The 14,355-nt window shown below is 52.1% G+C and overlaps 1 protein-coding gene across 2 annotated transcripts; it reads left to right on the forward strand.

The window, feature by feature from the left end:
• Positions 1-1,969: 1,969 nt before the first annotated feature.
• Positions 1,970-13,317, forward strand: ppp1r13l (protein phosphatase 1, regulatory subunit 13 like). 2 transcript variants are annotated; one of them, XM_055663582.1, is made up of 6 exons: positions 1,970-2,154; positions 6,288-6,391; positions 7,106-7,242; positions 7,680-8,577; positions 10,223-10,321; positions 13,016-13,310. In XM_055663582.1, exons 1-6 carry the CDS (start codon positions 2,150-2,152, stop codon positions 13,147-13,149), a joined length of 1,377 nt encoding a protein of 458 aa, XP_055519557.1. In that variant the 5' UTR covers positions 1,970-2,149; the 3' UTR covers positions 13,150-13,310. The 2 variants fall into 2 exon arrangements, with proteins under 2 accessions (XP_055519557.1, XP_055519556.1); XM_055663581.1 differs by lacking the exon at positions 1,970-2,154 and adding an exon at positions 4,880-5,333 and having other exon boundaries at positions 13,016-13,317.
• Positions 13,318-14,355: the final 1,038 nt, after the last annotated feature.

Consider the following 14,355-nt stretch of genomic DNA (forward strand, 5'->3'; position numbering starts at 1 on the left):
CTTCTCCCCATATCCCCTGACTCCACTATCTTTAAGAGCCCTATCTAGCTCTCTCTTGAAAGTATCCAGAGAACCGGCCTCCACCGCCCTCTGAGGCAGAGAATTCCACAGACTCACCGCTCTCTGTGAGAAAAAGTGTTTCCTCGTCTCTGTTCTAAATGGCTTACCCCTTATTCTTAAACTGTGTGTGTGTGGCCCCTGGTTCTGGACTCCCCCAACATCGGGAACAATATACAAATAGAGGAGAGGAGAATGACGGTTTTGTGCAAAGAATAACAAGCCTGAACTGGCGTTTTGTTGTCACTGATTTATTTGTGTTCTGTGAAAATATAAAGATGGGGCTTGACTGGAGTGGAGTTTCTGTAAGTTCTTGACAACGCCCAGCTTAACTGAACTGAGCTAAGCTAATAATGACAAGAAAAAGTAAAATCATGTGAGCACAGATATCATGGGCCGAAGGGCCTGTACTGATCTATGTTAAGGTCCCAACCACCTTTCCGTATTCTCCAGAGATGCTGCCTGATCCGCTCAGTTGTTCCAGCACTCTGGGTCCTTTTGTGTTCGAACATTAAGACCTTTAACTTCAAGGGAACTGCAGTCATTGTCTCACCTGTCATCCACACACATGCGTTCAGCTAAACCCTGGGGAGCGGTCTTTAGAGAGTTAACTGTTGGGGAGGTGAGAGGGAGAGAGGTGGAGAGAGAGAGGGGGAGAGAGGGGGGGGGAGAGAGAGAGGGGGAGAGAGAGAAAGAGAGGGAGGGAGGGAGAGAGGGTGGGAGGGAGAGAGAGAGAGAGGGAAGAGGGAGGGAGGGAGAGAGGGAGGGGAAAGGGGAGAGAGAGAGAGGGAAAGAGGGAGGGAGGGAAGGAGAGAGGGAGAGAGAGAGAAAAATGAAACAATGCGATTCTTACTTGCAGCACCACCACTGATGTGTAAATGTAGTTCTCTGTAAAGATTTTAAGGAGTTTAAAAAGTTGTGTGTGTGCGTGCATATTATGTGTCAGAAGGAACTGCAGATGCTGATTTAAACTGAAGATAGATACAAAGTGCTGGAGTAACTCAGCAGGACAGGCAGCATCTCTGGAGAGAAGGAATGGGTGACGTTTCGGGCCGAGACCCTTCTTCTGACTGGTTAGACTCGACCCGAAACATCACCCGTTCCTTCTCTCCAGAGATGCTGCCTGTCCCGCTGAGTTACTCCAGCATTTTGTGTGTATATATGTGTTTGTACACACACACACACACTCTCACACGCACACACACACACACACACACACACACACACACACACACACACACACACATACACACACAGACACACACACAGACACACACACACACACACACACACACACACACACACACAGACACACACACACACACACACACACACACACACACACACACACACACACACACACACAGAGACACACACACACACACACACACACACACAGACACAGACACACACACACACAGACACACACACAGACACACACACACACAAACATACACACACACACACACACACACACACACACACACACACACACACACACACACACACACACACACACACACACAGACAGACACACAGACACACACACACACACACACACACACACACACACACACACGCACACAGACACACACACACACACACACGTGGAGGTTGCCGTGTTTAACAGCCTGCTGGCTGTGGGGTAAAGCTGTTCGTGACACTGGCTGTTCCAGTTTTGTACAGGGGCAGAGTCAGTGAGGGTCCCACACCAGCGAGCTGTGGCAGCTGAAGAACCTGGTCTCATGCCAGATGCCCCAGGGGTGAAGCTGCGCCCTTACTGGAGGGCCCACACAGAGCACCTGACACATCTGTAGAGGGCGTGACGTCCCGCCCCGAAACACTGCCTGACTCAGCACCCGTGGGTGGGGTGGGGTTGGGGTGGAGTCAGTGTAAGGGGGTATACATCTACCCGCACGTACACTGTCCATCCCAGAATAACCCCAGTGGGTGCAGGAGCAGACAGATCTAGAGAACACAGTGGATATTCCTTACCTGGTGTTGCCTCCTAGCCGCAGACAGCATCTTCACCGCACTTGGCTCAGCAACGCATTCCTTCCCCCAGGGCTAGTTGTCGCTTACAAGACCGTTCATGTTGTAAGTAGTCTCACATTCCTTTGTGGAGTGAATGCAAAGCGCTGGAGTAACTCGGCTGGTTCAGTTCCCGATCCGTTTACTGCCCCGTGTACCGAGCGAGGTACAGTGAAAAGCTTTTTTGTTGCGCGCTAACCAGTCAGCGGAAAGACAACACTTGATTACAATCGAGCCGTCTACAGTGTACAGATACATGATAAGGGAATAACGTTTAGTGCAATGTACAGCCAGCGAAGTCCGATCAAGGATAGTCCATGCTGGACAGAAATGCTGGAGAAACTCAGCGAGACAGGCAGCATCTCTGGAGCGAAGGAATAGGTGACGTTTCAAATTCTTGCCATAGAGGGAGTACTTAGAAGGTTCACCAGACTGATTCCTGGAATGTCAGGACTTTCATATGAAGAAAGACTGGATAGACTTGGCTTGTACTCGCTAGAATTCAGAAGATTGAGGGGGGATCTTATAGAAACTTACAAAATCCTTAAGGGGTTGGACAGGCTAGATGCAGGAAGATTGTTCCCGATGTTGGGGAAGTCCAGAACAAGGGGTCACACACAGTTTAAGGATAAAGGGGAAATCTTTTAGGACCGAGATGAGGAAAACATTTTTCACACACAGAGTGGTGAATCTGTGGAATTCTCTGCCACAGAAGGTAGTTGAGGCCACACAGTTCATTGGCTATATTTAAGAGGGAGTTAGATGTGGCCCTTGTGGCTAAAGGGATCAGGGGGTATGGAGAGAAGGCAGGGATGGGATACTGAGTTGGATGATCCGCCATGATCATATTGAATGGCGGTGCAGGCTCGAAGGGCCGAATGGCCTTTTACTCCTGCACCTATTGTCTATGTTTCTATATTTCTATGTTTCTATGAATATCGTTACTGGTTCGAAGGGCCGAATGGCCTTTACTCCTGCACCTGTTGTCTATGTTTCTATGTTTTTATGAGACCCTTCTTCAGTCCAAGGGTCACCAATGAGGTAGATAGTAGCTCAAGATCCAGAGATGCTGCATGTCCCGCTGAGTTACTCCAGCACTTTGTATCTATCTTCGGTGTAAACCAGCATCTGCAGTTCCTTCCGACACAAGTGATGGTGTAGATGGACACAAAGTGCTGGAGTAACTCAGCGGGACGGGGGCAGCATCTCAGGGGGGGGCGGAATGGGTGACGTTTCGGGTCGAGACCCTTCTTCAGACTTGAATAGTTTGGTTTATTGTTTATTGTCTGTGCGAGGTACAGTGAAAAGCTTCTGTTGCATTTGAAGAGTGATGGGTGGATACAGGTGATTTGAGGGAGGGGGGGGGGGGGGGAGGGGGGAGGGAGGGGGGGGGGGGGGGGGGGGGGGGGGGGGGGGGGGGGGGGGTGGAGACGGTGGGATAGGCAGATGGCTGGACAAAGGCCAGATATGTCACGATACAAATATATGGTATACGGTGAGTTGTGAATGGTGAAGCCAGAGGAAGGAATGTCGGCTGAAGGGGAACAGGCTTCATAAGAATTCTAAATACTCTCTAGAATTTAGAAGATTGAGAGGGGATCTTATAGAAACTTACAAAATTCTTAAGGGGTTGGACAGGCTAGATGCAGGAAGATTGTTCCTGATGTTAGGGAAGTCCAGGACAAGGGGTCACAGCTTAAGGATAAAGGGGAAATCCTTTAAAACCGAGATGAGAAGAACTTTTTTCACACAGAGAGTGGTGAATCTCTGGAACTCTCTGCCACAGAGGGTAGTTGAGGCCAGTTAATTGGCTATATTTAAGAGGGAGTTAGATGTGGCCCTTGTGGCTAAGGGGATCAGGGGGTATGGAGAGAAGGCAGGTACGGGATACTGAGTTGGATGATCAGCCATGATCATATTGAATGGCGAATGGTGCAGGCTCGAAGGGCCGAATGGCCTCTACTCCTGCACCTATTGTCTATGTTTCTATGTAACAGAGAGGAGAAAGAAGGGGGAGGGTTAGGTGTCAAGTATGTGGAGGGGAAAGTGGGTGGGTGGGGGTGGATATAGGTAAGCCAGGGTCTAATTGACTGATAGACAGACGGAAGCCAGAGGATAAAAAAACGACACACACAAAATGTTGGAGTAACTCAGCGGGACGGGCAGCATCTCTGGAGAGAAGGAATGGGTGATGTTTCGGGACTTACCTTGTCTGCGGAGGGTTGAGGTCCCGATCACGGGGGAACTGGCCAAATGTTGTGTCTTCCACCCCAGTGATGAATGTTGTGGTGGATGTTTTTTTACTGTGTACTGTGTGTTCTGTTTTCTATGGTAACGCTGCTGGCAAATTTAGTTCACTGCCCCTTATGTGCAAATGACAAGTAAAGCTTGACTTGACTTGAGAGCCTTCTTCAGTCCAAAAGGCAGTGAAGGCCAGATCAAACTGGCAGGCCGGCAATAGATGTTGACCGTGGCCACGATGGGTGTAGACTGACCACATATCTGAAGAAGGGTCTCGACCCGAAACGTCACCTATTCCTTCCCTCCATAGATGCTGCTGCACCCGCTGAGTTTCTCCAGCATTTTTATCCACCTTCATAGTTTACACCCCACCCCCCGAGACTGATGGGGGGGGGGGAGGGAGGAAGAGGTGGAGACAGTGGGCTGTGGGGGAGCTGGGAAGGGGAGGGGAAGGAGGGAGAAAGCAGGGACTACCTGAAATTGGAGAAGTCAATGTTCATACCACTGGGGTGTAAACTACCCAAGGTGCTGCTCCTCCAATTTGCGGTGGGGCTCACTCTGGCCATGGGGGAGGCCCAGGACCAGTGTGAATTCCTCTTGTGAGATATTTCTCCCCCCTCCTTGAATCCCGAGGCGTTTGTGCCGACTAGGCATGTTTGGAATGCAGTAAATGCAGTTTGCTTGTGGCAGTGTTATCCCTGGAAACAATTAAATGCTGGCTTGATGGTGCTGTTGGGGAGGCAATACCGACGTGCCGTGAATGTGGAGAGGTTGGGCTGCCTGTGGAAGTTGAGACGCCATGATACCGCTGTACACGACACTGCCCAGCCCGTGCTCGCGCTCAGAGTATCAGCGTTACAGCGAGTTACTGCGCGTAGACTGGGCAAGGGCCAACGGCAGGGCCAGAGACATTCGCCGGAGAGGCTGGCCACAATGGTGGATACATCTGGCGATGAGAAGCTGGACAGGCAGGGTGTGACCTCACAGGCCTGTCCGACGCTGAGGTGCGATCTTATTGAGGCTTATAAAATAGTGGGTGGGTGGGCAGAGTCTTTGTCTCGGGAGGGAGGGGGAGGGGAGGGCACTTTATGGAGGTTTGGGCAGTGTCGGGTGGCAGTTAGACAAGAGTCGGCACGGTGGTGCAGCGGGTAGAGCTGCTGCCTCACGGCGCCAGAGACCCGGGTTCGATCCTGACTACGGGCGCTGTCTGTACGGAGTTTGCACGTTCTCCCCGTGACCTGCGTGGGCTTTCTCCAGGATCTCCTGTTTCCTCCCACACTCCAAAGACGTGCAGGTTTGTAGGTTAATTGGCTTGGTGTAAATGTAAATTGTCCCCAGTGTGTGTGTGTGTGTGTGTGCGCGTGTGCGTGCGTGTGTGTGTGTGTTGTGCGCATGTGCGTGTGTGTGCGTGTGTAGGATGCGTGTTAGTGTGTGTGTCGTGTGCGTGTGGTTTCGTGTGCGTCGCTGGCCGTTGGCGTAGACTCGTGTGGTGTCAGTGTGGGCCTGTTTTTCATGCTGTGTTTCTCTAAACGTTCCGTAGATTTAGTGTACTGTCCCCCACAGCCATCAGTGCTATTAAACGCGTGGCGTGTCCGTGACAAAACTCCGTGAACGTTAATAAAATGCCCGTTATCTGTTGTTAGTGCATCGCTGGTTGGAGCAGACAATTTTTCCATTCATCTATTCATGTGTATATATTTATACAATGGTATACGGACACACTGATCTGTTCTGTATTCATGCCTACTATGTTCTGTTGTGCTGAAGCAAAGCAAGAATTTCATTGTCCTATCAGGGACACATGACAATAAACTCACTTGAACTTGAACTAGTGTGTGAATGGGCGATCGCTGGCCGGCACGGGCTCGATGGGCCGAAGGGCCTGTTTCCACGCTGTATCTCTAAAGTGCAAACTCAAGACCAGCAGTGAATTGATGCGCCTCCTGTTTCCTCCACAGAACCACCATCCTATTGGAGCATCTGTGCACCCACGGGGTGCCGGGCGGCCCAATGGCGGAGGAGCAGCTCAGCTTTAGCCCAGCGGCCTTGGCTGGAGGCTTGGGTAAGTCAGTGTCCGAATGGCCACAGAGAGCGCTGTGGTCAACAGAATCCTCGATCAAACTCCGTACAAACAGCACCCGTAGTCGGGATCGAACCCGAGTCTCTGGCAACTCGACCGCTGCCCCACCGTGCCACAAGGGTTTATGTTGAGGGGGGGGTAGATTTATTGGAATAAAATAGGAATTTTACTGACTTAGTTCCTCTCTCCCCCCTCTCCTCTCTCCCCCCCCCCTCTCTCTACCCCCCTCTCTACCCCTCTCTTCCCCTTCCCCCCTCTCTTCCCCCTCTTCCCCTCTCTTTCCCCCCTCTCCCCCCTCCCCCCCCCTCCCTCACCCCCCCCCTCCCCTCTGCCCCCCTCTCTCTCCCCTCTCTTCCCCTCTCTCTCTACCCCTCTCTTCCCCTCTCTTCCCCTCTGTTCTCCTCTCCTCCCCTCTCTTCCCCTCTCTTCCCCTCTCTCTTCCCCTCTCTTCCCCCTCTTCCCCTCTCTCCCCCTCTCCCTCTCACTCTCCCTCCTCTCTCCCTCTTTCCCCTCTCTCTCCCCTCTCCCCCTCCCCCCCTCTCTCTCTCCTCCCCTTCCCCCCCCCCCCCCCCTCCCCTCCCCTTCCTCCCCCCTCTCCTCTCTCTCTCTCCTCCCCCTCTCCCCCCTCCCCCCCCCCTCTCTCCCCCTCTCTCCCCCTCTCTCCCATCTCTCCCCTCCTCTCTTGCCCCCTCACAGAATCACAGACATGTCAGCTATTGCAGAGTGAGCATCAGAAAGTCACAGATGCTGCCTTTAAACTGGACCTGTTGTCGCAGGAGCTACAGTCCATGTGGTCAGCTCAAGGCAGCCCGGCAACCCTGCGGCCTCTGCAGGTGAGTGACCAGCGATCCCTGCACATTAACACTATCCTACACACACTGGGGGACAATTTACAATTTTACCGAAACCAATTAACCTACAAACCCGCACGTACGTCTTGGGAGTGTGGGAGGAAACCGGAGCGCCCGGAGAAAACCCACGCAGGTCACGGGGAGAGAGAACGTGCAAACTCCGTACAGACAGCACCCGTAGTCAGGATCGAACCCGGGTCTCCAGCGATGTTGTGTTGTATCAAGTTACACCGTTACACTCGAACCGTCCGAAGAAGGGTCTCGACCCGAAACGTCACCCATTCCTCTCTCCACAGATGCTGCCCGTCCCGCTGAGTTACTCCAGCACTTTGTGTCGATCTTCGGGTTAAACCAGCACCTGCAGTTCCTTCCTACACGCCTTTGGATTAATGTCGATGTTTCCTTCTGGTTCGTTTCAGGAGCATGGGAGAAGCGTTTCGGCGCCTGATTTCAGCGGTGCGCTCAGCAGGCTGGAGCGGCAGAGTGAACACGGTGGTGGTCTGTGGGCCGGAGTGGGGGGGCCAGTACAAACCCCCACCCTGTCAGCGCCCCAATCTCTCCCGTCCCCGTACACCTTCGACCCGCTGCCCGTCCCGCAGCCCGTCCCGCAGCCCGTGAAACCGCCCCGGACCCAGCGGGGGCGGCTGGAACGAGGGCGCGCTGTACCGTATTCTCCGGAAGAGCAGCGCCAGTCAGATAGGAACCTGATACCGTATTCTCCAGAAGAGCAGCGCCAGTCAGATAGAGCCCCCTCTCCCCGTCTAATGCAAGGATATCAGATACCGTATTATCCAGAAGAGCAGCGCCAGCCAGATAGGAACCTGATACCGTATTCTCCAGAAGAGCAGCGCCAGTCAGATCGGTACCTGACAGTGTATTCGCCGGAAGAGCAGCGCCACCCATCAGAGCGCGCCCCTTCTCCGCGCCTGCTGCCCCGATCACTGGCTCCGTACTCGCCCCAGGAGCCGCCACGCCCGGACCGCCTGCTGCAGCCCCTGGCCCCGGACCACCACCACCACCACTACCACCACCAGCTCGCCCCGTCCTTCCACCCCGCGGCAGAGGTTGAGAACCCGTACGGCGCTCCGTCGACACTCCGTGACCCGGCGCTGCCTCCAGCCGGTGACGCCCACAGCCCTCCCGGCGTCTACAGCCCGGCCACCGCGCCCACGTTCTACGTTGGTGCCGGGAGCAGGGGGAGCCCGCAGTACCCGCCGATATCTACCGTTACCGAGCGCGGCAAGCTGGCCTTCGACACGGTGGATGCCTCACCCACGGCAAGATCCAAACCCGACTTCACCGCCAACATTTACACAGGTAACCAACGGCACAGTGGCGCAGCGGGTAGAGCTGCTGCCCTAGTTAGATGTGGCCCTTGTGGCTAAAGGGATCAGGGGGTATGGAGAGAAGGCAGGTACGGGATACTGAGTTGGATGATCAGCCATGGTCATATTGAATGGCGAATGGTGCAGGCTCGAAGGGCCGAATGGCCTCTACTCCTGCACCTATTGTCTATGTTTCTTACAGCGCCAGAGTCCCAGGTTCGATCCCGACTACGGGCGCTGTCTGTACAATTAACGATTTAGACAAAGGAATTCAATGTAACATCTCCAAGTTCACAGACGACAATAAACAATAGGTGCAGGAGTAGAGGCCATTCGGCCCTTCGAGCCAGCACCGCCATTCAATGTGATCGTGGCTGATCATCCCCAATCAGTACCCCGTTCCTGCCTTCTCCCCATATCCCCTGACTCCACTATCTTTAAGAGCCCTATCTAGCTCAAAGCTGGGTGGAAGTGTGAACTGTGAGGAGGATGCTATGAGTGACTTGGACAGGTTGGGTGAACTGTGACTCGGTTTGTACTCGCTGGAATTCAGAAGATTGAGGGGGGATCTTATAGAAACGTACAAAATTCTTAAGGGGTTGGACAGGCTAGATGCAGGAAGATTGTTCCCGATGTTGGGGAAGTCCAGGACAAGGGGTCACACAGTTTAAGGATAAAGGGGAAATCTTTTAGGACCGAGATGAGAAAATCATTTTTTACCCAGAGAGTGGTGAATCTGTGGAATTCTCTGCCACAGAGGGTAGTCGAGGCCACACAGTTCATTGGCTATATTTAAGAGGGAGTTAGATGTGGCCCTTGTGGCTAAAAGGATCAGGGGGTATGGAGAGAAGGCAGGTACAGGATACTGAGTTGGATGATCAGCCATGATCATATTGAATGGCGAATGGTGCAGGCTCGAAGGACCGAATGGCCTCTACTCCTGCACCTATTGTCTAGGTTTCTAGGATGCTATGAGGCTGCAGGGCGACTTGGACAGGCTGGGTGAGTGGGCAGGTGCAGTATAATGTGGATAAATGTGAGGTTATCCATATAACAATTACAGCACGGAAACAGGCCATCTCGGCCCTACAAGTCCGTGCCGAACAACTTTTTTTCCCCTTAGTCCCACCTGCCTGCACTCATACCACAACCCTCCATTCCCTTCTCATCCATATGCCTATCCAATTTATTTTTAAATGATACCAATGAACCTGCCTCCACCACTTCCACTGAAGCTCATTCCACACCGCTACCACTCTCTGAGTAAAGAAGTTCCCCCTCATGTTACCCCTAAACTTCTGTCCCTTAATTCTGAAGTCATGTCCTCTTGTTTGAATCTTCCCTATTCTCAAAGGGAAAAGCTTGTCCACATCAACTCTGTCTATCCCTCTCATCATTTTAAAGACCTCTATCAGGTCCCCCCTTTGGTGGCAAGAACAGATTATCCGAATGGTGTCAGATTGGGGAAAGGGGGGGTGCAGCGAGACCTGGGGGTCCTTGTACACCAGTCACTGAATGTAAACATGCAGGTACAGCAGGCAGTGGAGAAGGCGAATGGCATGTTGGCCTTCACGAGCTGATCTGAGCGGTCGTGGTGGACAAGGCACTGGCGTTGAGGAATGTTTTGTGTCCCGCAGGTGACGGGGGGAGTCAGCGGAAACCGGCGGGCGTGTGGGCGGAGGCAGACTTGGACATTGCTTACGAGAGGAAGTCAAAGGCACCGATCCAGGAGAGCAGTAAGTGTCACCCAACAGTCGTCTTAAATCTCCCAGTTGACAAAACACTTCAACTCACCGTCCCATTCCCACACCGACCCTCTCTGTCCTGGGCCTCAATAGACAATAGGTGCAGGAGGAGGCCATTCGGCCCTTCGAGCCAGCACTGCCATTGAATGGACTGTCAGAGTGAGGCCCATCGCGCAAACTGGAGGAACAGCGCCTCGTATTTTGCTTGTTTAAGAAGGAACTGCAGATGCTGGAAAAATTGGAGAAAAATGCTGGAGGAACTCAGCGGGTGAGGCAGCATCTATGGAGCGAAGGAAATAGGTGGCGTTTCGGGTCGAGACCAGGAAGCATCTATGGAGCGAAGGAATAGGTGACGTTTCGGGTCGAGACCCTTCCGGGTCTCGACCCGAAACGTCACCTATTCCTTCGCTCCATAGATGCTGCCTCACCCGCTGAGTTTCTCCAGCTTTCTTGTCCACCTTCATATTTCGCCTGGGTAGTTTACACCCCAGCGGTTTGAACATTGATTTCCCCTTAGAAACATAGAAACATAGAAATTAGGTGCAGGAGTAGAGGCCATTCGGCCCTTCGAGCCTGCACCGCCATTCAATATGATCATGGCTGATCATCCAACTCAGTATCCCGTACCTGCCTTCTCTCCATACCCCCTGATCCCCTTTAGCCACAAGGGCCACATCTAACTCCCTCTTAAATATAGCCAATGAACTGGCCTCAACTACCTTCTGTGGCAGAGAGTTCCAGAGATTCACCACTCTGTGTGTGAAAAAAGTTCTTCTCATCTCGGTTTTAAAGGATTTCCCCCTTATCCTTAAGCTGTGACCCCTTGTCCTGGACTTCCCCAACATCAGGAACAATCTTCCTGCATCTAGCCTGTCCAATCCCTTAAGAATTTTGTAAGTTTCTATAAGATCCCCTCTCAATCTTCTAAATTCTAGAGAGTATAAACCAAGTCTATCCAGTCTTTCTTCATAAGACAGTCCTGACATCCCAGGAATCAGTCTGGTGAACCGTCTCTGCACTCCCTCTATGGCAATAATGTCCTTCCTCAGATTTGGAGACCAAAACTGTACGCAATTTCCCCTTAGAAACATAGAAATTAGGTGCAGGAGTAGAGGCCATTCGGCCCTTCGAGCCTGCACCGCCATTCAATATGATCATGGCTACTCTTCCCTTGTAGGACAACTTGTTCTATTTGATCTTATTTGATTGTGCACGCCGGGTTGATTGCATTTGTCGAAACAGGGCGGACCCCGTGAATGTTGCAACCTCCCATCCCTCCCCCTTCCCTCCTCCACCCTAGTTCACCAACTAGTCTTGTCTTGATTAATGTTCTTGACTGTTCACATTCTTGGCATCTTCTCCTCACCCAGCCGTTCTACATTCAACTCTGAATATTAATAGCCCGTTGCACTTTGTGTGTGTGTGTGTCAGTGTGTGTCAGTGTGTGTCTGTGTGTGTGTGTGTCTGTGTGTGTGTCCGTGTGTGTCTGTGTGTGTCTGTGTCTGTCTGTGTGTGTGTCTGTGTGTGTGTGTGTGTGTGTCTGTCTGTGTGTGTGTGTGTGTGTGTGTGTGTGTGTGTGTGTGTGTGTGTGTGTGTGTGTGTGTGTGTGTGTGTGTGTGTGGCTGTGTGTGTGTGTGTGTGTGTGTGGCTCTGTGTGTGTGTGTGTCTGTGTGTGTGTGGCTGTGTGTGTGTGTGTGTGTGTGTGTGTGTGCATGTGCGTGTGTGTGTGTGTGGCTCTGTGTGTGTGTGTGTGTGTCTGTGTGCGTGTGTGTGTATGTGTGTGTGTGTGTGTGTGTGTGTGTGTGTGTCTCTGAGTGTGTGTCTGAGTGTGTGTCTGTGTGTGTGTGCGTGTGTGTGTCTGTGTGTGTATATTTATATAATGGTATATGGACACGCTGATCTGTTCTGTACTCATGCCTACTGTGTTGTGCTGAAGCAAAGCAAGAATTTCATTGTCCTATCAGGGACACATGACAATAAACTCACTTGAATCTTGAATCAGCATTGTCTGCTTTGATTTGTGTAGCAAGGAACTGCAGATGCTGGTTTAAACCAAAGATAGACACAAAGTGCTGGAGTAGCTCAGCGGGATCAGCAGCATCTCTGGAGAGAAGGAATGGATGACGTTTCGGGTCGGGACCGTCTGAAGAAGAGTCCCGACCCATTCTTATAGAAACTTACAAAATTCTTAAGGGGTTGGACAGGCTAGATGCAGGAAGATTGTTCCCGATGTTGGGGAAGTCCAGGACAAGGGGTCACAGCTTAAGGATAAGGGGGAAATCCTTTAAAACCGAGATGAGAAGAACTTTTTTCACACAGAGAGTGGTGAATCTCTGGAACTCTCTGCCGCAGAGGGTAGTTGAGGCCACACAGTTCATTGGCTATATTTAAGAGGGAGTTAGATGTGGCCCTTGTGGCTAAGGGGATCAGAGGGTATGGAGAGAAGGCAGGGACAGGATACTGAGTTGGATGATCAGCCATGATCATATTGAATGGCGGTGCAGGCTCGAAGGGCCGAATGGCCTACTCCTGCACCTAATTTCTATGTTTCTATGTTTCTATTCCTTCTCTCCAGAGATGCCGCCTGTCCCGCTGAGTTACTCCGGCCCTTTGTGTCTGCATTGATCTATTGTTTTCACACCTCGTCCTTCCATATCTCTAATTGCTTTGTTTGTCCGGTGACAGAGGGCGATCCGAGGAGCTGGAGTTTGCCAAGACTGGGAAGAGACAACTGGAAACAGACGGACCTGGATTTGGCCATTCCGACCAGCAAGGTAGGACCTCACGCAGACTCTAACACACGGAGAGACTTCTGGTGAAGATATGTCGGTCAGGCAGGGCTCGTATCCCCCGGGGTGTGGATGTGAAAGGGCCTTGAAACAGAGAAAATAGGTGGAGGAGTAGGCCATTCGGCCCTTCTAGCCAGCACTGCTGATCATCCCCAATCAGTACCCCGTTCCTGCTTTATCCCCCATATCCCTTGACTCTTTTAACCCCAAGAGCTAAATCGAACTCTTGGTTCAATGTGCAAAGGGCTAACACAGTGATGTTATTTTTCTTTAGTTTAGTTTAGAGATACAGCGCGGAAACAGGCCCTTCGGCCCACCGAGTCCGTGCCGACCAGCGATCCCCGCACACTAACACTATCCTACACACACACACACACACACACTAGGGACAATTTACATTTACCACCATGCCAATTAACCTACAAACCTGCACGTCTTTGGAGTGTGGGAGGAAACTGAAGATCTCAGGGAAAACCCCACGCAGGTCACGGGGAGAAGGTACAAACTCCGTACAGTATGGCGGAGTAGACTTGATGGGCCGAAGGGCCTGTTTCAATGCTGTATCACTCTATGACTCAAAGGCAGGAGAAGGGGGTTAGGAGGGAGAGATAGATTGAATTCCAGAACAAGGGGTCACACAGTTTAAGGATAAGGGGGAAATCTTTTAGGACCGAGATGAGAAAAACATTTTTTTTTCACACACAGAGAGTGGTGAATCTGTGGAATTCTCTGCCACAGAAGGTAGTTGAGGCCACACAGTTCGTTGGCTATATTGAAGAGGGAGTTAGATGTGGCCCTTGTGGCTAAAGGGATCAGGGGGTATGGAGAGAAGGCAGGGATGGGATACTGAGTTGGATGATCAGCCATGATCATATTGAATGGCGAATGGTGCAGGCTCGAAGGGCCGAATGGCCTCTACTCCTGCACCTATAGTCTATGTTTCTATGAATGGCGGAGTGGACTAGATGGGCCGAATGGCCTTATTCTGCGGTGATATCTGATGAATCTTTGTCTCTCCATCTGCCAGTCCACGAGGGCCGGCTAGATGCGGACACCCATCCATCTGGTACGGTGACCCTCCCGAGGAGGGGAGCCTGGCCCCCCTGGTCGTACCCAGCCGCCTCTCCCCCTAGACCCCCCTCAGGCCCCTCTCTCCGCCTGGGGCACCACAATGCGAGCCCGCACCCCCCCTTCCCTCCCCCGCCGGCCATTGGCCCTCGGGGCCATCAAGGAACG

Source organism: Leucoraja erinacea, chromosome 38 (genome assembly GCF_028641065.1).
Source record: "Leucoraja erinacea ecotype New England chromosome 38, Leri_hhj_1, whole genome shotgun sequence".
Lineage (NCBI taxonomy): Eukaryota > Metazoa > Chordata > Chondrichthyes > Rajiformes > Rajidae > Leucoraja > Leucoraja erinaceus.